Source organism: Bos grunniens, chromosome 24 (assembly GCF_055505025.1).
Source record: "Bos grunniens cultivar Pamir isolate PY7600 chromosome 24, Bosgru_T2T1.0, whole genome shotgun sequence".
NCBI lineage: Eukaryota > Metazoa > Chordata > Mammalia > Artiodactyla > Bovidae > Bos > Bos grunniens.
Genome location: NC_141188.1, coordinates 62,414,463 through 62,436,347, shown reverse-complemented (window position 1 = coordinate 62,436,347; position 21,885 = coordinate 62,414,463). Strand labels below are relative to the sequence as shown.

Below are 21,885 nucleotides of genomic sequence, written 5' to 3'. Positions count from 1 at the left end.
TGATGAAGAGACGTTCTTTCAGTGTAGTTGAATTTGCCTTTTTTTTTTTTTAATGATCAATGCCTTTTATATCTTCCTTATGGAATCCTTTTCCTTGGGCGGATCAGTTCCAGGACCTCTGAGAGAACCAAAATCCTTCGATTTTGTAGTGCCTGAGCTTTTCTGGGATTCCAAAACACCAACAGACCTGCCTCTTGGTTCCCCCACTACCAACAAAGGTCTCAACTTTTTCTGATCTGCTACCAGTCACCCACCATCTGCAGCCAGTCATATGCTTTTCAGCTTCTGAATGTTGGTGCTTTCATCTGCTTTGCCTGTTATCTGTGTGTGTGTGTGTGTGTGTGTGTGTGTGTGTAAGCACACGAGCACACATACTTTTATTGTCACCATGGTGGGTTTCAGGGGGAGAGGCAATAAATACAAGTTCAAATCTCTGTGTTTAAATAGAAGTCACAGCAACATGGCTTATGACAGCAAGATAAATTGGAAACCTAAACATCCACCCACAGAAATAAAACAATTAGGTCCACGCAGTGGATACCACACAGCTACACAGCACTGCGTTGCATAGAGGCAGGCGAGTGTGGTGGCGAAGAACACAGAGTCTGACACTCGGCCGCTGTGTAACTCCAGGAGCGTTACTTTACCTCCCCCTCCAGCTTCCCCATCTGTAAAATGGGATTACATTTTAATCTATGTAGAACCGTTGGCAGGATTAAAAAAGTTAATATTTGTAAAGAAAGATGAGGAATTGCACATAAGAGTGACTACTCTTATTAATAAAACAATGAAGTGCGTTTATAGATGAAGACAGGGCTCTCCAAGGTGTATTAATAAACCAATGAAGTGCATTTATAGATGAAGACAGGGCTCTCCAAGGTGTATTACCAGCTTTAAAGGTGAAAAACAGTATGTAGGAAAAACATATAAAAACAGTATGATCGCACTTTCAAAAGGACAAATGTACATAATAGGTACGCAGAACATTTCTGAAAGGATACTCAAGAAATTGTGAGAGTGGTTATCTTGGGGTAAAAGGTAGAAGGGATTTTGAATTTAATGTCTTTTGGTATTCTCTGATTTTTTATGTGTGCTTAATACTGTTATAATTAAAAATAAGCAAATTAAAATATGGATAATTGTTGAAACTAGGAGTTTGTTATATTAGCTCTATATTTGGGTACCTTAAAAAAAACTTTTTAAATAAATTAAAGCAGGTAAACCATCTTTGTTAGATACTCTCCAAAATTCAGAGTTGAATAACTGGAGGCACGTGTGCTGTGCTCAGTCGTTAAGTCGTGTCCGACTCTTGGTGACCCCCTGGACTGCAGCCCACCAGGCTCCTCTGTCCGTGGGATTTTCCAGGCGAGAATACTGCAGTGGGGTGCCACTTTCTTCTCCAGGGGATCCTCCCGACCCGGGGATCAAGCCTGAGTCTCCCGCTTTGGCAGCAGGTTCTTTACCACAAAGACACCTGGAAGACCCAGTTGCCTCACTTGCCCAACCGCCTCCGCTTTTCTCAAATGTTGCTGTAAGAAACGGTCACACGCAATTTACTTCTGCGGTTGCCATAAAAAATTCTCCACTGCACCATTCATGTAAAGCCATCTGAAAAGTTTGTTTTCACTTATAAATGCACGTAAATTAAGCATTTCCCTCAATTTCTCAAGCTATTAGGAAGCTCAGACGTGGATCCATAACCCAGACATGGTGACTCGGTTCACCAGCATAGCTGGCCTGCTTGCATTCTCTTTATTCCTTAATCTTTATTTCCTATTTCATTACATTTCGTGTACATCTATTATTGTCTCTTTGAATCCTTTTTTTTTTTTTTTACTTAGTTGATTCTCTTAAAAGTTTAATAGATTATACCTGCAGAGGCACCTACTTCCTGGGGTGACTGAAGTCAGGATATCTTTCTTCTGCAGGATCACCAAGAACGGTTTCATGAAGACGTGGCATTTGAACGGAGCTTTTGGGGACATATTGGGTTTGACAAACATGGGGAAGAATGTTACTGGCAGAAGGAGGTATAAATAAAAGAGCTATGGAAAGAGTGCACAGGCCATTTTGGGAGGATAATAGGATTTCACTGGGCCAAGCCATGGGTGTAAGGAGATGAAGGGTGGCCATGCTGGAGACATGGGTACGCTCAGGTCAGAAGGAATCCACACACCAGGCTGACGAATTCGGTGCTATGGTGTAAGAGAAGAATTTTTTTCCCAGAATAGGGAAAACTATTGCATATTTTTAGGCAGAGGACAGAAACTATCAAGACAGAGTTTAAAGACAAAGCTCAAATAGTACAACTGCTCTAGCAAGGCCCAAGGTGATGTAGCAGGAAACGAGGATCAAAGCGTTAGCCTCGGAACTTAGCATCACCGACTGAAAGGACAGGAGTTTGAGCAAGCTCTGGGAGTGGGTGATGGACAGGGAAGCCTGGCGTGCTGCAGTCCCTGGTCGCAAAGAGTCGGACACGACTGAGCAACTGAAGGAACCTCAGAAAGACCATGGTAGAAGAGCCACAGATAGTCTCAGAGACCAGGTTCTCCCCACGCTCTGCCGTTCTGGGTGCTTAAATCAAGCTTTTCTTTAGGGGAACCTTGGTAAACATTAAACAAGCAATACCACACATTTCTGGAGCAGGAAATGGCAACCCACTCCAACATGGTTGCCTGGAAAATCCCATGGACAAAGAAGCCTGGTGGACTACAGTCCATGGGGTTGTAAAGACTTGGACGCGACTGAACATCACACATGTAACCACAGCACTAAAATGGATTCCTGCCCAAGAGGTGATGAGGGGCAATTTTGGTTTTGGTTTTCACAAAAGACTTCCAGCCAGCATCTTTAGAGGGAACATGTATGTGTGCTCAATCGCTCAGTCGTGTCTGACTCTTTGCGACCCCATGGATTGTAGCTCACCAGGCTCCTCTGTCCATGGGATTATCCAGGCAAGCATACTGGAGTGGGTTGCCATTCCCTTTTCCAGGGGATCTTCCCGACCCAGGGATCAAACCTGTGTCTCTTGTATTGCAGGGGGATTCTTTACTGTCTGAGTCACAGGGATATAACTTAAAAACTCGACACTTGGAGATAATAGCGACTCACTGGTGGAGGCTGCAACCGTCAGATGAACCTTTGGGGGAAGGAAGAGATGACACTCCTAGGAAAGAACTTCATGAAGATAAAAACTTTCTAAACACAAAGACCCTGATTTGAAAAGTTACATGTGCCGCAACGTCACAGTAGCCTTATTTACAACTGCCAAAATAGGGGAGCAATTTAAGTGTCGGTTAACAGATGAATGGGTAAAGAAGATGAGATATATATATGTAAAATAGGATACTACTTAGCCATAAAAAAGAATGGAATCTTGCCATTAGCAACAACATGGATGAAAATAAACTAAGTCAGAAAAATGCAGATACTGTTAATATCACTAAGCAGCCTCACAGTTACAGAGATCAAAGTGGATAGAGGACGGAGGGAGGGGCAGTACAGGCGGGAGGGGAGTAAGAGCTACAGACTGGTAGGGATAAAATAAGCCACAAGAGTACAGTGTACAACACGGGGGACACAGCCAATATTTTACAAAAACTATAACTGGAGTATCATCTCTAAAAATTATGAGTCACTATACTGTATACCTATAACATACGATATCGGAGAAGGCAATGGCACCCCACTCCAGAACTCTTGCCTGGAGAATCCCATGGACGGAGGAGCCTGTTGGGCTGCCGTCTATGGGGTCCCACAGAGTCGGACACGACTGGCGAGACTTAGCAGCAGCAGCAGCAACATACAATGTTGTTCTTCAATAAAAACGTAGTAAAAAGATCACAGAGTACTTAAGAGTTGCGAAAAGTAAAATGCAGATTACTTTTTCTTCGAGGCATTTACCTCCTATGGAATATTTATTGCTGACTAGAATGAAAAGATAATAAAACATTCCCATAAAACAAAAATAAAAATAGAACTTTCTAATGGAGTGATCGTTAGACCAGTTGAATCCACTGCTCCGTCTAGGACGCAGGCATCGGAAAACGTGAGACAGTCCGATAAACGGGCCTCGTGACACGATGAAACAAGTAGGGCATGACGCCCAGGAAGCTTTCTGCCTAAAATAATTACACCTCAATCCAACTGTGCGTCTTGATATAAACATTATTTTACAGAAGAAACAGTAGGAAGAACTAGTTAAATGACAGCCTGTGGAAGGAATCAGATAAAACCAGCGTGTGCAACATTCTACAGGATAAGTGACCCATTTTCAAACAAATCAATGGCATTATTTTTTTTAAGTCTATAATAGAATAAAAAGGACTAGAGACATAATACTAAAATTGAAACAGTGACAGAATTTATTTCCTTGGGTTCCAAAATCACTGGGGACAGAGACTACAGCAGTGAAATTAAAAGATGACTGATCCTTGGAAGAAAAGCTATGACAAACCTAGACAGCATATTAAAAAGCAGAGACATCACTCTGTTGACAAAGGTCTGGATAGTAAAAGCCATGGTTTTTCTGGTAGTCATGTGTGGATGTGAGAGTCGAACCATAAAGAAGGCTCAGCGCCAAAGAATTGATGCTTTTGAACTGTGGTGTTAAAGAAGACTCTTAAGAGTCCCTTGGACTGCAAGGAGATCCAACCAGTCCATCCTAAAGGAAATCAGTCCTGAATGTTCACTGCAAGGACTGATACTGACGCGGAAGCTCCAATACTTTGGCCACCTGATGCCATGAACTGACTCATCAGAAAAAGACCCTGATGCTGGGAAAGATTGAAGGCAGGAGGAGAAGGGGATGACAGAGGATGAGATGGTTGGATGACATCACCGACTCAATGGACATGAGTCTGAGCAAATTCTGGGAGATGGTGAAGGACAGGAAAGCCTGGTGTGCTGCAGTCCATGGGGTCACAAAGAATCCAGTCCATTCTGAAGGAGATCAGCCCTGGGATTTCTTTGGAAGGAATGATGCTAAAGCTGAAACTCCAGTACTTTGGCCACCTCATGAGAAAAGTTGACTCATTGGAAAAGACTCTGATGCTGGGAGGGATTGGGGGCAGGAGGAGAAGGGGACGACAGAGGATGAGATGGCTGGATGGCATCACTGACTCGATGGACATGAGTCTGAGTGAACTCCGGGAGTTGGTGATGGACAGGGAGGCCTGGCGTGCTGCGATTCATGGGGTCACAAAGAGTCGGACACGACTGAGCGACTGAACTGAACTGAGCGATTGAAAAACAACAACTCAAATGCAATATATGGAAAGAGCTGAGAGCTTCTGGACAACGACCTCCCCTGAGCTGAGGCCAGCGCAGGATCTGGGGGCTGCGGGCCCAGCCGTCTAGCTGGGCACAGGGACCTCTGTGTGATGGGTAGGAAGCTATACCGAGGGGGTGGCCTGGGAGCTGGGACCAGGGGCATCTCAGTCACGCCCCCAGGTCCTGAGTTCATCGACGAGGGTGCCGGCTGCTCCCCACCTCACACACCCCATGTCTGGCGCCTGGTGCACCCCGAATTCTCAGCACTCAGCACTGAATCCTCAGTACTCAGTACTCAGGGCCTCTCTCTGTTCTTTATTTTTAGCCACCTGCATGGTTTGTGGGACCTTACTTCTCTGACCTACGGGAATCCAGAATCTAAGGACATCTCGGAGTCTTAACCACTGGGCCGCCAGGGCATTCTCTCTCTCCACTCGTTTGAAACCACAGATTACATTGTGCTCTGAATAATAAGTAAAATTAGTTTGCAGTAACTATAGCACTTTCCTTCTCATCTTTAACATGATATAAAAATTTATGCAAATTATCTTTAATAATCAAATATTTATATAACACCTGCTGAGACAACAACCAACAAATAGAATTAAGACTTTCTGAGGTGAACTATTTCAAATCCTGAGGGGTGCAGAACTCTGAGGCTGCATTTGGCGAGTGATTTATTTGGGAGGCACTGGCGGGGCTGGAGGGTGATGAGGGCTGTTCGTGGCTGACAAGTGTATGGAGTGGGGGTGAGTTCACATGCGTGCGTCACACACCACGGATACGTAAAGATGGACTTGCCTGGTGGCACGGTGGATAAGGATCCACCTGCTGATGCAGGAGACACGGGTTCGATCCCTGGTCTAGGAAGATTCCACGTGCGGTGAAGCAACTCAACCCGTGTGCCCTAACTGCTGAGCCCGTGTTCCAGAGCCCGTGCTCCCAACAAGAAAAGCCACTGCAGTGAGAGAGAGACCCACGCACAGCAACCCAGCATAGCGCCCGCTCGCTGCAACCAGAGAAAGTCTCTGTGTGGCAACACAGCCTCGGTGTAGCTAAAAAATACATAAATCAATAGTTTTTAAAAAAGAAGTCTTTAAAAAGGAGGTGGGGATAAGGTAAGACCAGGACAGAACTGGTTGATTATGCAGAGGGATCTGTGTAGTCCTGTGCGGGCTTCTAAATTCTCGGGAGCAATGCCGTCCCCGGCAGTTAAGGCAGGAGGCAGGAACCTCCCACTCCTCAAATAAGATCACATTTACAGGTTTCAGGGGTTAGAACTTCAATATTTTTGGGGGGGGGGAGACAACACCCCAATGACCCACCTATATGGGAAACATCTTTCTTCCAGAGTGATCCCTGAGTCAAAGACTCAGGTCTCCATCTAAAATGGGTTCTCTTGTCCCTGATATACTAGGGGGAAAGTGACCCCCAAACTCCAAAGCTTCAGTGGTTGTCCACTGTGCTGACTTCCAGCTGGGGGCCAGAAGTCATCTTTGGGGGCAGATGATTCTTTTGCTTTGGGAAAAATACAGCGATTGCCCGTTTGTGCAAAGTAAAACAAACATCCCTACTAAGAAAGGGTGCATGCATGCTAAGTCACTTCAGTCGTGTCCGACTCAGAAGCCAGGTGCTTCTGTCCATGGGACTCTCCAGACAAGAATACTGGAGTGGGTTGCCACTTCCTTCTCCAGGGGATCTTCCTGACCCAGGGATCGAATCCACGTCTCTTGTCTCCTGCACTGGCAGGCGGCTTCTTTACCACGAGTACCACCTGGGAAGCCCCCTGAAAAGAGTGGCTCAAGATAAAAGGACTTCTATGATAGTGTAAAAATCTGTCTTCGCCAACCTGCAGATTGTTTCTGGGGGAAGTGGAGGAGCCTGGATTCTAGGTAGAGTAAAGATGGTTCCAAGTGCCTTCCTTTGCTTGGGGTGGGGGTGGGAGAAGTGGATGTGAGGGTGTGGGTGGGAGTTACAGGCCGTGCAGCATGGAGCCAGGCTGAGGGCGAAGGGAGAAGTCACCCTGAGGGTACAGGGTGCCGGAGCCGGCAGTGTGGACTTGCAGTAGACGATGGCAAACTGGTCGTGCAGAATTCTGGAAGCAGATAATCCATATGCATCCTATGGAGAGCTAACTTTAAAAATCAACCATTTCCTACAAGAGCACTGACAGCAGCCCAAGGTTACCATTGTTCCAATTTTGGTTTTGGTTTTCCCCAGAGCATAGGAATCTTCACATTCTTTTCAAGACAACATTAAGGAAGATGAAAGTTTCCTTTTAATGAAAATATAACCTCATTTGAATGTTTAAAAATATCCCTTGAGCACAGGATCAATTGCTAGCCTACTTACTGCTTCAGTATTGAAGATGTTAGCGGTAAAGTTTTAATTACATAATAAGAGGGGAAAAGCCATAATTTAAGAGTGCAATTACCCAGAAGAATTTATCTCATTATCAACTTCTTTGAATAGATCTAAAGCCCACAGAAGCCTTGCTTTTAGGAAACAAAACAAACTCTGCTCATCATCAGCAACTATTTTAAACTGCGTTTGGAGTCAGCTTGTGGACAACATCAAGTGCTGGTGGGAGGACGGGGGCAACTGGCTCGAGTACTTTGCTGTGTTGCGAACACACACTCGGCAGACAGTCCAGCAACACCGCCCCTAGGCATTTACCAAGAGAAGTGAGAACTGTGTCCCCACAAAAACCTGTATGTAAAGATTTACGGCAGCTTTATTCATAATTACCCCAAACTAGAGAAGACTCTACACATGGACATCACCAGATGGTCAACACCGAAATCAGATTGATTATATTCCTTGCAGCCAAAGATGGAGAAGCTCTATTCAGTCAGCAAAAACAAGACCAGGCGCTGACTGTGGCTCAGACCATGAACTCCTTATTGCCAAATTCAGACTTAAATTGAAGAAAGTAGGGAAAACCACTAGACCATTCAGGTATGACCTAAATCAAATCCCTTATGATTATACAGTGGAAGTGAGAAATAGATTTAAGGGCCTAGATCTGATAGATAGAGTGCCTGATGAACTATGGAGTGAGGTTCGTGACATTGTACAGGAGACAGGGATCAAGACCATCCCCATGGAAAAGAAATGCAAAAAAGCAAAATGGCTGTCTGGGGAGGCCTTACAAATAGCTATGAAAAGAAGAGAAGCGAAAAGCAAAGGAGAAAAGGAAAGATATAAACATCTGAATGCACAGTTCCAAAGAATAGCAAGAAGAGATAAGAAAGCCTTCTTCAGTGATCAATGCAAAGAAATAGAGGAAAAGCAACAGAATGGGAAAGACTAGAGATCTCTTCAAGAAAATCAGAGATACCAAAGGAACATTTCATGCAAAGATGGGCTCGATAAAGGACAGAAATGGTATGGACCTAACAGAAGCAGAAGATATTAAGAAGAGATGGCAAGAATACACAGAAGAACTGTACAAAAAAGATCTTCACGACCCAGATAATCACGATGGTGTGATCACTGACCTAGAGCCAGACATCCTGGAATGTGAAGTCAAGTGGGCCTTAGAAAGCATGACTACGAACAAAGCTAGTGGAGGTGATGGAATTCCAGTTGAGCTATTCCAAATCCTGAAAGATGATGCTGTGAAAGTGCTGCACTCAATATGCCAGCAAATTTGGAAAACTCAGCAGTGGCCACAGGACTGGAAAAGGTCAGTTTTCATTCCAATCCCAAAGAAAGGCAATGCCAAAGAATGCTCAAAGTACCGCACAATTGCACTCATCTCACACACTAGTAAAGTAATGCTCAAAATTCTCCAAGCCAGGCTTCAGCAATACGTGAACCATGAACTTCCAGATGTTCAAGCTGGTTTTAGGAAAGGCCGAGGAACCAGAGATCAAATTGCCAACATCTGCTGGATCATCGAAAAAGCAAGAGAGTTCCAGAAAAACATCTATTTCTGCTTTACTGACTATGCCAAAGCCTTTGCCTGTGTGGATCACAATAAACTGTGGAAAATTCTGAAAGAGATGGGAATACCAGATCACCTGATCTGCCTCTTGAGAAATCTGTATGCAGGTCAGGAAGCAACAGTTAGAACTGGACATGGAACAATAGATTGGTTCCAAATAGGAAAAGGAGTACGTCAAGGCTATATATTGTCACCCTGTTTATTTAACTTATATGCATAGTACATCATGAGAAATGCTGGACTGGAAGAAACACAAGCTGGAATCAAGATTGCCGGGAGAAATATCAATCACCTCAGATATGCAGATGACACCACCCTTATGGCAGAAAGTGAAGAGGAACTAAAAAGCCTCTTGATGAAAGTGAAAGTGGAGAGTGAAAAAGTTGGCTTAAAGCTCAACATTCAGAAAACAAAGATCATGGCATCCAGTCCCATCACTTCATGGGAAATAGATGGGGAAACAGTGGAAACAGTGTCAGACTTTATTTTGGGGGGCTCCAAAATCACTGCAGATGGTGACAGCAGCCATGAAATTAAAAGACGCTTACTCCTTGGAAGGAAAGTTATGACCAACCTAGATAGCATATTCAAAAGCAGAGACATTACTTTGCCAACAAAGGTCCATCTAATCAAGGCTATGGTTTTCCCAGTGGTCATGTATGGATGTGAGAGCTGGACTGTGAAGAGGGCTGAGCGCCTAAGAATTGATGCTTTTGAACTGTGGTGTTGGAGAAGTGTCTTGAGAGTCCCTTGGACTGCAAGGAGATCCAACCAGTCCATTCTGAAGGAGATCAGCCCTGGGATTTCTTTGGAAGGAATGATGCTAAAGCTGAAACTCCAGTACTTTGGCCACCTCATGTGAAGAGTTGACTCATTGGAAAAGACTCTGATGCTGGGAGGGATTGGGGGCAGGAGGAGAAGGGGACGACAGAGGATGAGATGGCTGGATGGCATCACGGATTCAATGGACGTGAGCCTCAGTGAACTCCTGGAGTTGGTGATGGACAGGGAGGCCTGGCGTGCTGCGATTCATGGGGTCGCGAAGAGTCGGACACGACTGAGCGACTGATCTGATCTGATCTGATCTGGAGATACCCCAAATGTCACTCAACTAGTAAATGGATGAACACACTGTATTCAGGCAAAAGAATATTACTCAGCAATAAAAAGGAACAAACCATTGATACAAGCAGAAAGGAGCACCTTGCTAAGTGAAGGAGGCCAGACTCCAGTAGCTGCACACCGCATGCTTCCATTCACTGTGGGAAAGGCAAAGCTCGACAGGGGACCCAGCGCAGATCTTGGGTGCCAGGGCCTGTTGAAAGGGGGTGGTGTGATTCACTATGAAGGAGCAAGAGGGAATTCTGCAAAGATGGAAACGCCCAGTCTTCTTTATGGTGGTAGCTACACAACTACATGTGTTGCATGCTAAATCGCTTCAGTCATGTCTGACCCTTTGCAACCCCGTGGACCATAGCCTGCCAGGGTCCTCTGTCCATGGGATTTCCCAGGTAATCCCTGGAGTGGGTTGCCACGGCCTCTTCCAGGGGATCTTCCCCACCAATGGGATCGAACACACATCTCAACGTGTGGGCAGGCAGGTTCTTTAGAGCCTTACTAGTGCCACCTGGGAGGAGGTGATGGCGACCCACTCAGTGTTCTCGCCCGGAGAACCGCAGGGATGGGGTGCCTGGCGGGCTGCCGTCCATGGGGTCGCTAGGAGTCGGACACGACTGAGCGACAGCAGCGACAGCAGCAGCAGCAGCAGCAGCGCCAGCTGGGAAGCCATAACTGTATGCACTCGTTGGAGTGCACTGAACTGCAGTCTTAGCAAAGGTGAGTTTTATGGCTTGTACTAAATTATCCTGACTCAATAAAACTGACTTAAAAATCAATCATTTTGTGATTTCCTAAGTATAATGCTGATGTTGAACAAGCTTTCATTAACACTTGATGCAAACCAGGGTGGGGAAGGTGGGCAGGTCCTGTCTTTCAAATCACTAGTCCAGATGTTCTGTTGTAGCTGCTTTGCTCTGTCTGAGCAGAAGACACGTTTTTAGGGGGATAGGGCCCACGACTGACTGCACTGCTCCTGGAGAACAGTGGCCACTACTGGCCCCTCCTGGAAGACGTGCTCTATGCACGGACATCTCCTCACCATCCACACCATCCGTGGATGCCCAGGTATGAAGTGTCAGGTAACTGCTGAGATTGTATTTGCTCAGCTTCAAAGATCTCTCAACCACGCTGTGGAGGCTGTTTCATTATTTATCATAAATGCTCTAATGAATACAGTCATGGACAGGAATCTAGAGCCCTGCAGCCTTCACCCAGCAGATGCAAGTGCAGACAAGTGTCCAGGGGCAGCCGTGAGTGGAGGTGCTCATCCTTCTGTCGTTGTATGTGAATCTACTCTTGTTCTAATGATAACCAGATGATAATTAAGATGATGATAACCAGCATCATCTTAACTCAGAGAATGGAATCTCTTTGGGGACATAGGGCCAACAGATTGTGTGCTTAGGATATAAAGTGTCTAATGCAAAGTTTTAGGGCTCACTACTGAATCTGGGAGATTCTAAGTTTGATTTTAAGAGGGTTTGGGGCTTTAAAAAAATATTTCCATCATTGATTTATTCCACCCACATCAGTTCAACTTGTAGCCCAAAACAGAATACTTCATGATACTTTTAGTGGCAGCAAAACATAGCAGATACATCATGACCGCCATCCGCAAAGTCATTGCAACAGTGGGTGGGTGTGCAAACCTTAGGACTGAGGTGCGAAACCCACATACTAGCTTTGTGAGCTTGTGAAGTTCATTAATCCCACTGACCCTATTCTCTCTTCTGTAAAGATAACAAATGTCACTTGATGTATTTGCTGTGATGATTAAATGGGATAACATATATGTGAAGAACTTTGCAGGCTGCTTCAACAATCGGTTCCCAGGTGGCTCAGATGGTAAAGAATCTGCCTGCAATACAGGAGGTCCAGGTTCAATCCCTGGGTGGGGAAGATATCTCCACTGGAGTGGGGCAACCCACTGCAGTATTCTTGCCTGGAGAATCCCATGGACAGAGGAGCCTGGCGGGCCACAGTCCATGGGGTCGCAAAGAACTGGACACGACTGAGCAACTAACACTCACTTTAAACAAACAGTAGCTGTTTGCCCAAGTGTTATTTACAGCTCACGGGAGGTGAGGCTCTGTCTTCCCCTTGAGTCCAACCCACACTCTTGTCTTCCTGTAACAGGACTGGCAGTGGTCACTGCTGTCGCCCCTCCCTTTATTTACACAGAAACTTGTGTGCGGCTGCGGGGAGGGGAGGCTTCAGGAACAATGCTGCACCTACCTGGCTCACACTTAGCCACTGTCCCCATAGCCGAGGCGGAAGCGGCCGGCCTCGGGAGCATCCACCTGTCAGCGGCAGCTCTTCAGCACCAGCCCGTCGGGGAACTCTCGGCGCCTTTCTCCTACCGGACCTCTCACGGATGACCCCAATCCTTTGCAAAGCTCCCGAGGGTGCTGTGCCTCCACGCAGCCCAGCCTGCTCTGTCCCCCAACACTGGCTCTGCAGACCAAGGGCAACCATGGAGCAATTTTGGCAGGGCACGAAGGATCCTGTTATAGTGAATCTCCAGCCAACAGACACCAACTGGCCTTACCTTCGTGTGACCGAACAACCTTTCCCGTGATAACAAAATCTACCTCAAGGCTACCGGCTCCCCTTGTTTCCAGACACTGGTGATTGTAGAAATTTGGAGTTTGTTTTCATGGTTTCCCTCTCCCAACACCTCTTTATTGCAATATTATTTTTGTTGTTGTTTTGCTGTTTAGTTGCTAAGTCGTGTATGACTCTTTTGCAAAGCCACATTCGGGAGCCTGCCAGGCTCCTCTGTCCATGGGATTTTTCAGGCAAGAATACTGGAGTGGGTTGCCATTTCCTTCTCCAGGGGATCTTCCTGACTCAGGGATCGAACCCGCGTCTTGGGTGTCTCCTGCGTTGCAGGTGGATTCTCTACCACTGAGCCACCTGAGAAGCCCAATACTATTATTAATACATAAAATAATGAAAACAGAAAATATTGATAGAAAACATTCCACGTTTCTAACCAAATACATTTATGCCAACAAGTAAAACACAAAACACAGTTTTCACGGGTGAACGTGCTCTCTAGAAGCCAGACTGCGGCATTCCACAACGTCTCAGAGGCCAGAGCAGCCCACAGAGCAAGCAACAGCTCGAGGCCCTGCCACTGGGAGCCCCACTGTGAAAAGAGGTCCTATTGTAGACACATTTACTCTGAATAAATGCTACTGGTTTACATATCCTGAAACTTAATTTTATTATAAAATTAAAAATTTTTATGTCTTTATTTTTTTCACTAATAGTAAATAAAGAATGCTCTAAAAGCTTTAAATATGTGTTTTTCCATGGTTTCTTTGTCACTGAAATAAAAGGCCTAAAAACCTATATATTCTCATATCCAGAATATATAATTTGCAAAACACAATGAGAAAATAAACTGATTAAAAAATAGGCAAAAAATATGAACACACACTTTACCAAATAAGAGATTAAGATGGCCAAATAAACATACGACATGATGCTCAGTCATGGGCTGCAAATGTCAATGAAATTAAAGCCACAATGACATCTTTTAGAATGGCTAAAGTTAAAAGAAACGGACAACTGACACTGCTGACCGCTGGCGAGGACGTGGAGCAACTGGGATGCAGAATGGTGCAGGCGCTTCAGAGAATAGCCTCGTGGTCTCTTACCGTGTTAAACAGACACATTTACCGAGTGATCCCAGTGCTTCCCTGAGAGCTCAGCTGGTAAAGAATCCGCCTGCAGTGCAGGAGACCCCAGTTCAATCCCTGGTCAGGAAGATGCCCTGCAGAAGGGACAGGCTGCCCACTCCAGCATTTAGGGCTTCCCTTGTGGCTCAGCTGGTAAAGAATCCGCCTGCAGTACAGGAGACCCCAGTTCAATCCCTGGTCAGGAAGACGCCCTGCAGAAGGGGTAGGCTACCCACTCCAGCATTTAGGGCTTCCCTTGTGGCTCAGCTGGTAAAGAATCCGCCTGCAATGCAGGAGACTTGGGTTCGATCCCTGGGTTGGGAAGATCCCCTGGAGAATGGAAAGGCTCCCCGCTCCAGTATTCTGGCCTGGAGAATTTCATGGACTGTATAGTCCATGGGGTCGCAAAGAGCTGGACACAACTGAGTGGCTTTCACTTTCACTACGATCCCACAACTCCACACCTGGGTATTCATTCACCCAGGAGAAGTGAAAGCATGCGTCCACTCATATTATTATAGCAACTGTATCTGTAATTGCCTCAAGTTGGAAAAAATACAAGTACAGGTGAATAAGTGGTGGTACATCCATAGAATGGAATACTACTCAGCAATAGAAAATGAACCAATCACTGATGTACCCAACAACTTAGCCGGCTCTCAAGGGTGTTGCTGGAAGAAGATAAACTCAAATGGCTCCCTACTGGATGATTCCATTTGGATGACTTTCTGTAATAACAGCACAGAGACAGGGAACAGATGGTGATTACCAGGAATCTGAAGGGAAGGAAGGAGGAAACTGACCACAAAGAGAAATGGGGACTGTGGGGGCACTAAGTATAGCCTACATCCTGACTGCAGCAGCGGTTACCAACCTCTTGTTTTTGTCAAAACTCATAAAACTATATCCCTAAAAAGAGTGAATTGTAGTGGCTATAAATTACAAACTCAATAAACATGAGGTAAACAAAAACTTGCTTTTTTCCCATGATACAGTAAGTATTTTTGAAAAGTTCTTCTAACAGCTTTAAATATGCATCTTTTTTTTCATGGTTTCTTTGCCATTGAAATAGAGAGGCCATAAAAACCAATAAAAATGAACTTGCTTTTCCATTTCACTAGGATGATTTACTGCCTCTGCCTAGATTAAGGTAACTCATAGGAGTCTCATCATAAGAATGCAGTTTTTCTTGTGATTCTACAGTCTGTGTAGCCTTGTTTCCAGGGCTACATCTTCTCGTGAGAAATCAAGCACCTTGGTCACACTGAAAGCTTTCGCTGGGCTCCAGTTCCTGCCCATAGGGGTTTGGGCCTATACCACAACCTCTTCTGTGCTGGAGCCAATTTATTGTCCTCCCCATGGAGGGAGAGAAAGCCAGGACTCTAGGAGAAAGACAAACGTGCCATTCCAACCCACACATTCCAGTGTCCTTCACTCTGCCCAAGTGTCGGAGCTATGAAGGGCCCACCAGGGCCCATTCTAGCTGTGCGGCCCCGTGAGGCCGTGGGGGTGTCTGGGGACGAGCGGGCCCATTCTAGCTGTGTGCCCCCAGTGAGGCCGTGGGGGTGTCTGGGGACGAGAGGGCAAACCTTCTCCTTGTTTCATCAGATATGGGAGGAGGGTAACTTTATCAGCCCCTCAGGGTAGAATGAATTTACCAGATCAGACCTGGAATTTGGCATTTTAACTTTTATGCTATTAGACATCTTAATCTTCAATGAAGATTTTTTTGGAAAGTGTTTGTACATGCTAGTTTTATTAATACTAAGGGAATGGGGAGAAGAGATACTGGCTAAGCATGAGTGTCAACCTCACCTTGGGGTCAAGATAACTGGAGTGGTGAGGTGGACAGACAGACAGACATAAAGTCAGACTCCCAAGAGAGACCATGGTGCAGTGAGTCACAGAGGGTCGCATCAGAATCACTTAGGGGTCCCTCCATACTTGAAAATTTATTAACTTCAAACCTCGGGCCACATGGGGCTGTTCTACCAAGGGAGGCAGTTCCTCAGCAGGGGCCACCAGGAAGTGCTGGTCCAGGGTTCCCAGCCTCTGTGCCCCCCTGTACCTTTGCTGACACCTTCCTATGATACCACCTGACATGCTTGTGCCCCCTGCTGGCTCCACCACGGCCCAGTTTCAGGTCCCCACCTATTTTCGGCAAGGCTGTAGTAGGTGCAAGGTAGTCCGTTCACCAGCATAGCCCTGGGGAGTCAGAAATTGCACAGATAACCCCTCCCCAGCACTGCAGCAGAGCCATGTTTACAGTCCTCCCCAGCAATCTAGAACCCTGGACTCCCTGGGACTCTCTAATTATCCTCATCCTCTTTTCCAGGGATGCTCATGGCCCAAGCATCAAAAGCACACTGAATAAAAATGATCCAGACTCACCAACCAAACGTTTGGGCCTTTGGATGATTTATCCTTTCTCGCAAAAGGATGTTATGCAGCTCATACCCAGAGCCCCCAAAAGCAGATGGCCAAAGGGAGTCACATGCCATCAGAGACTGTCAAAGAGAAAAAACTTCAAAATTATACCTCTTCCACCAGGGCCAGCACTTCGGCTCAGGTCACCCTTTCGCCCAGTACCTCACCATCAAGAGTCTGTTCATTAAATCAGCCTAAACGGTGAACACAACATCGTTTATCTGTTTATGAACAGGTTCTTCTACCCAAAGGATCTCACCAATTTCCTTGATTCTGTAAATTATCACTTTTCCATGATCTGTGCCAATGGAAGGCAACAGTACTGTAGACCCAGTACCGTCATCATGGGTATCTGGCTTTGGAAGGAATTTCAATGCTGAAATATGAACGCAAGTCTCTCATTTGCAGGACTTCACTGCAGTCTGCAGCAAGGGAGCCTGCTCAGCGGAGAAGGGAGCCCTGACCAGGGCTGGGAAATGCCCCTCCCCTGCTCCCGAAGCACCCTCCCCACACCATCTGATAGAGAGATGGCAATGTGCCTGTGCTAGAGAGATGGCAAGAGGGCCCCACGCCCCCTTCACTGTCTCCCAATCCCCCAGGGTTCCCTGCAGTTCTGCGTGCCCTCCCCTTCAATCTGAGCGGTCCTGTGTCTTGCTCTTCTCAAAGAATGAGGCAGTAGTGCCAGCCTGCCAGTTCAAGCTTAGGTCTCAAAAGCATGAGACGGTTTTGCTTGCTCTCTGGGAACCCAGCCACCACCAGGACAAGCAGGCCAGGGCAGCCTGCTGGGAGAATGAGGGGACTGCAGGGAGAGGGTTCAGTCCAGCATCCAGCTGGCCAACCCCCAGCACACCAGCCAGCAATCTGCACGTGGGTCAGCAAGTCCAGCCAGGCTCACCCAGGCCTAATGAACCAACCAAGCTGAGCCAACCCACAGAGGCGGGAGCTAAGTCAATGGTGGTTGTTTTAAACCACTGAATTTTGGGGTACCTTGTTACACATGTAGAGCCCTCTCTCCTCCTGCCCTATGAAGGTTCCAATATCTCACACTCAAACTGCTCTTTTCCTTACAAGGAGAGCGAAGAAATTAATTCTTTCTATTTCTGAGAGTTGAACTAGGGTGGGGGTAGAAAACACCAGGCTCCATTTTCCTTCAACCCCTCCACCGCACAGCAACCCGCACTTTAAGGAGTTTTACTGGCGGGATCTACGGTGGCTATATTATTAAAACAAGGCACCTTACGTCCCAGCTCTTGTCAAGGTTTCCACCAATGACACAGTATAACCAACATTTGATACCACAGCACGCCACAGAGATCAGAAAGAAGTCAGGTCATTATTTCACAAAAAGATTTGTTTAAACAAGCCATGAAAAAAAGTGTGTTGTCAAATATAAGTTTAATAATCTCTTTATCACATTCCCCAGTTTTCCATTACTGTCTCCATTTCATCCTGTTTACATCTGTCACACACAACTCTATAATACAGACACAGAGCTATATTTGCTGTCCATTTCCTATCATTTAACTGTCTTTGGATCAGTACAGAATTAGCAAGGATCAGCATGGCAAAGAATATAGCTTCTTCTGAAAGTAGATTCTTATGCGTTTATTTAGCACCTTTTATTTAAGGAGCTCAAGATACTTTAACATTCACTGTAGCATTCTTTTGTTACTTCCAAGTAGGGAAAGTGTCAAAAATTACCATTAGTGCCTTTTTGTAGGAAAAATTTAAAAAAAGAAAGCAGAGAAAGGTAAGGTATCAGTGAGATGTGACAGTCACAGTAGAAACTTGGGGCTTTAGCTCTGCCTTCCCCTCAGTGAACTGAAATATAACCAAAGGTGTGATGGTTACTTCCGTTTTTATAGCATCTCTCTTTGGATGGATGTTATCTCAAAGGGCAGTGCAGACAGCAAATTCTCACCAACGGATCATTCTGGCAATAAGCTTATTTCCTGCCACTTTTCATGTCTGCTAAGGAGCCACAGAAATTATACAGCCACCTCTGCTTCTCCATCAAAAATCATAATCGACAGCTACTATTGTAGCATTTCCAACAGACCTGCAACCAACAGGGAGAAACCCTTGTGTGAGGTCACTGAAGTCTGGACAGTGACTACTATTAGCACTTTCAAAACCTACCAGATCCACAAAATCAATTTTAATGTGCTCAGGCATTGTAACTCTAGTATCTGAGGAAAACAAAGGCTAACTGGCCCAATGGATGAAACACGCCGGGTAACTCCTTTCAACCTGGTCACACTGCATGTTTCCTCACAACAGCACTGATGCTAAGAGAAAGCATCTCTGTGATACATCTTCTTAAGTTCACAATATAAGGACTTGGTTTTTAATTCAGATGCACGGAAAATAACAGGAATGTTTTCCACTTCTACAAGGCTAAACTAAAGACACATATTTAGGAAGAAAATGGGGCCTACTGCCTAACACATTTATGCTCTTCTTGTTTAGAAAGAAACAATGCATATTAACGTCTTTATTCTTCCTTTCTTGAACTTTTGCAGCACCTTCTTTTTTTCACTGAGTGTGCAGGCCACCATCCCATATCCTACTCATTTTCCATGTTTTCCCCATTCTCGAGAATGAGAATGCCAAGTGCAGAAACTTGGAGATTTTTAGAGACTTAGTTACCCAAGTTCTGCTGTCTCTGCTGGGATGGGTATGCACATTCATCTTGGCATATGGATGGGGATGGGGATGAACCATTTTGAGATGGATTAAAGGAGAAAGACACAAATTGCAGCTTTGGGCTGCCCAGAAGTTGACACACACCTAAAAATATTTAGGGGGATTCTCCCTTCCTTTAAAAAAACTGAGAACTCAGAAAAGTTTTCAAAAGCTCAAAGTCTCTCCTCTTGTTTCCCAAGCTTCCCGCCAGGTTTCACATTTCTAGCCTTTTCCCAAAAGTGCTTAATACAGACTCCTCGCCCCCACCCCCTCCATCACTGCACACAGGCACCTGCTTGTGAGAAGGGGTGAAAGAAATATAAAAAAGACCGTCACCCGCAGGAGAATTTTCAAGAAAATCGTTAAACAGTAAAAAGAAAGAAACGGGGTGGGGTGAGGAGACAGTATCAAGAAAAACGTTATGAAAGACAGTGAAATACAAATATCAAATATGGAGAAAGGGCTGGGGGGGAGGATACAGACCCAAATGGAACGGGACAGCCGTAGAAACAGATGCCATTTAGAGACAAACCACTGATGAGCTGATAATGGGAGGTTAAAGGAGAAGAAAAACTAGAAAAGGAGGTAAAAAGGGGAGCGACTGAAGACAGCAACGTGTACCTGTGCAATGCGTTGACACTTGACTGTGGACGGCAGAGTAGTAATAACAAACGTACATTCCCCCCTCCCCCCCGCCAAAGTCCTCGATCCCATTTAAGCAAGGTGGACGAAGGACGCCGGGTCATTTCACGCAGCTGTACCGAACGCAGGGGCGTGAAGGCGCAGACCCCGGGCAACGGCCGCGCCCAACAGGGACCACGCCCCTCCAAGACCACGCCCCGTCGCGCCCCGCCCCGCCCCGCCGCCGGGCGGCGACGCGGCTTCCGACGTGCGGGGCCCGCGTGTGGAGGCCCAGCGGCCCCGAGGGGCGCAGAGAACCGCCAATGCTGCTCCCGGCTCAGCGCCGCGTCTCGGCCGCCCCCTGCTCCTGCACCGGCCGCGAGGCCTTGTCGGGCTCCGGGGCGCCGCACTCCTGCAGTCCTGGGCCCACGTCGAGGCTGGCGCACGCATCCGGGAAGCGCGGCCCGAGGCCAGCGAACGAGTCGCAGCGCGGCGAGCTCTCCTCCTGCACTGGGCGTCCCGCCGGCTCCCCCGCGCCGCCGCCCGGCCCCGCCGGGCCCTCCTGCGAGTTCTGACTGACGTAGACCACGATGATGTCGCCCTTGAAGTTCATCACCTGCCCGCTGGAAATAAACGTGGAGTTACTGTTTCCAGTCACACTGCCTGCAGGGGAGAGGAAGAGGGAAGCGCAGAGTGAGTCAGGGATCTGGGCGGGAGGCTGGTGGACCCACCCGGCTCCGGACACGCGCTCCGTCACCTCCCCCGGCCTGACCCAGAGAGGAGGAGGGGCGCGAGGAGGAGGCAGCTCGGGCGTCGTCGCTGGCCGCGTGGGCGGCACGCGGGCAGCATCGCAGGCCCACCGATGGGTTCAGGTGTTGCGGCCGGCGCGCGCGTGTGACGGATGCGCCGCAGACACGGCCCAGGGCGCAGCGGTGGTCCGTGTGTCGGGAAAGCAGCAGAGGCTGGAGGGGAGGCCGCCGCTGACCCGACCCGGGGGCCCACAGCCCAGCCTCCTCGCTCAGCGCGCTCCCATCTTTTTACCCTCCCCGGAGAGGTCCCTGAGCCCAGCCCTGGATGGCCCTGGGGCCACGTGGGCCCAGGATCTAGCAGAAATTAACTTCCTTAACATTTTTTTTTAACTCCTAGAAAAAGATTAAGGGGAAAAAAAAAAACCTCAAAAACAATCTTACAAATCTCTGTTCCCTTCTGAACCCTGAGGTGGGGGGTTGTTTGTCCCCAGGGTGTTCTATCATAACCTTTTGTGGGTGACTGGATTTAGCCAGTCTTTAATTAGTGAGCCTTTTGAAAACCAAATAGAAAGTTCAGTGAATACTAGGACACCTACTGCCTCCTACTTTAAAGACTAATTGCTCTAGAAATGACCCCGGGTGAAAATCAGTGCCAGAAACCAAGCAGAAGCGGCAAAGCCCCAACCGTCAGCAACACAAGCAGAATCTCAGTCTGACCAGGGAAGGCGAACAGCACAACAAACAGCGCCTCACTGTTAACGCCATCTTTTCTGCTCCTTCTCTGTTATGACAAAGCTTAATAAAAATTTACACAAGTAAAACTTTTTATCATTACTCTCCATGAAGAGATTTCCTCCCGTATGGAGGGCATATTTTGGATGGTCTGACTTAAGAACCAACAGCATCCAGGGAATCCCAGGAGCCTCTCCATCCACCCAAAGGGCACCTGCAGAGATGCTGAGACAGGCCCTGTGGCCCATTACAGGGATTTCAATGAAAACAGATTTCAAATATGAGCCACAAATTGGAAGTCATAATTGAGGATTTATAACTCACGCCGTTTTTCCCATAGGTAGCTGTGTTGGGTGTGACCCTAGATGGGTGGTGGCAGGGGAATTTATTAATTCCCCAAGCAACTTAGGCAAGGCTAGCTAGTATTCCATTCAGCAACACGTTCTCCATTCCCTCTAAAACATTTAAACATGATCCAGCAATCCCACTCCTGGGCATATATCCAGAGAAAACTATAGTTTGAAAGGATAATGCAGCCCGGTGTTCATTGCAGTGCTGTTTACAATAACCAAAACACGGGAGCAACCTAAATGTCCATCAACAGGAATGAATAAAGAAAAGTGGTACATACATACAATGGCACATT

General features: G+C 46.7%; 1 protein-coding gene across 3 annotated transcripts in view; it reads right to left on the bottom strand.

The window, feature by feature from the left end:
• Window positions 1-17,830: 17,830 nt before the first annotated feature.
• The window catches only part of TNFRSF11A (TNF receptor superfamily member 11a), a 62,975-nt gene continuing 58,920 nt past the window's right edge, over window positions 17,831-21,885 (bottom strand). For all 3 annotated transcript variants that reach the window (XM_086373710.1, XM_086373711.1, XM_086373712.1), the window contains exon 10: window positions 17,831-20,421. In XM_086373710.1, coding sequence (XP_086229836.1) covers window positions 20,096-20,421 — 326 coding nt within the window. In that variant the 3' untranslated portion in view covers window positions 17,831-20,095. The remainder of the gene's footprint in view (window positions 20,422-21,885) is intronic.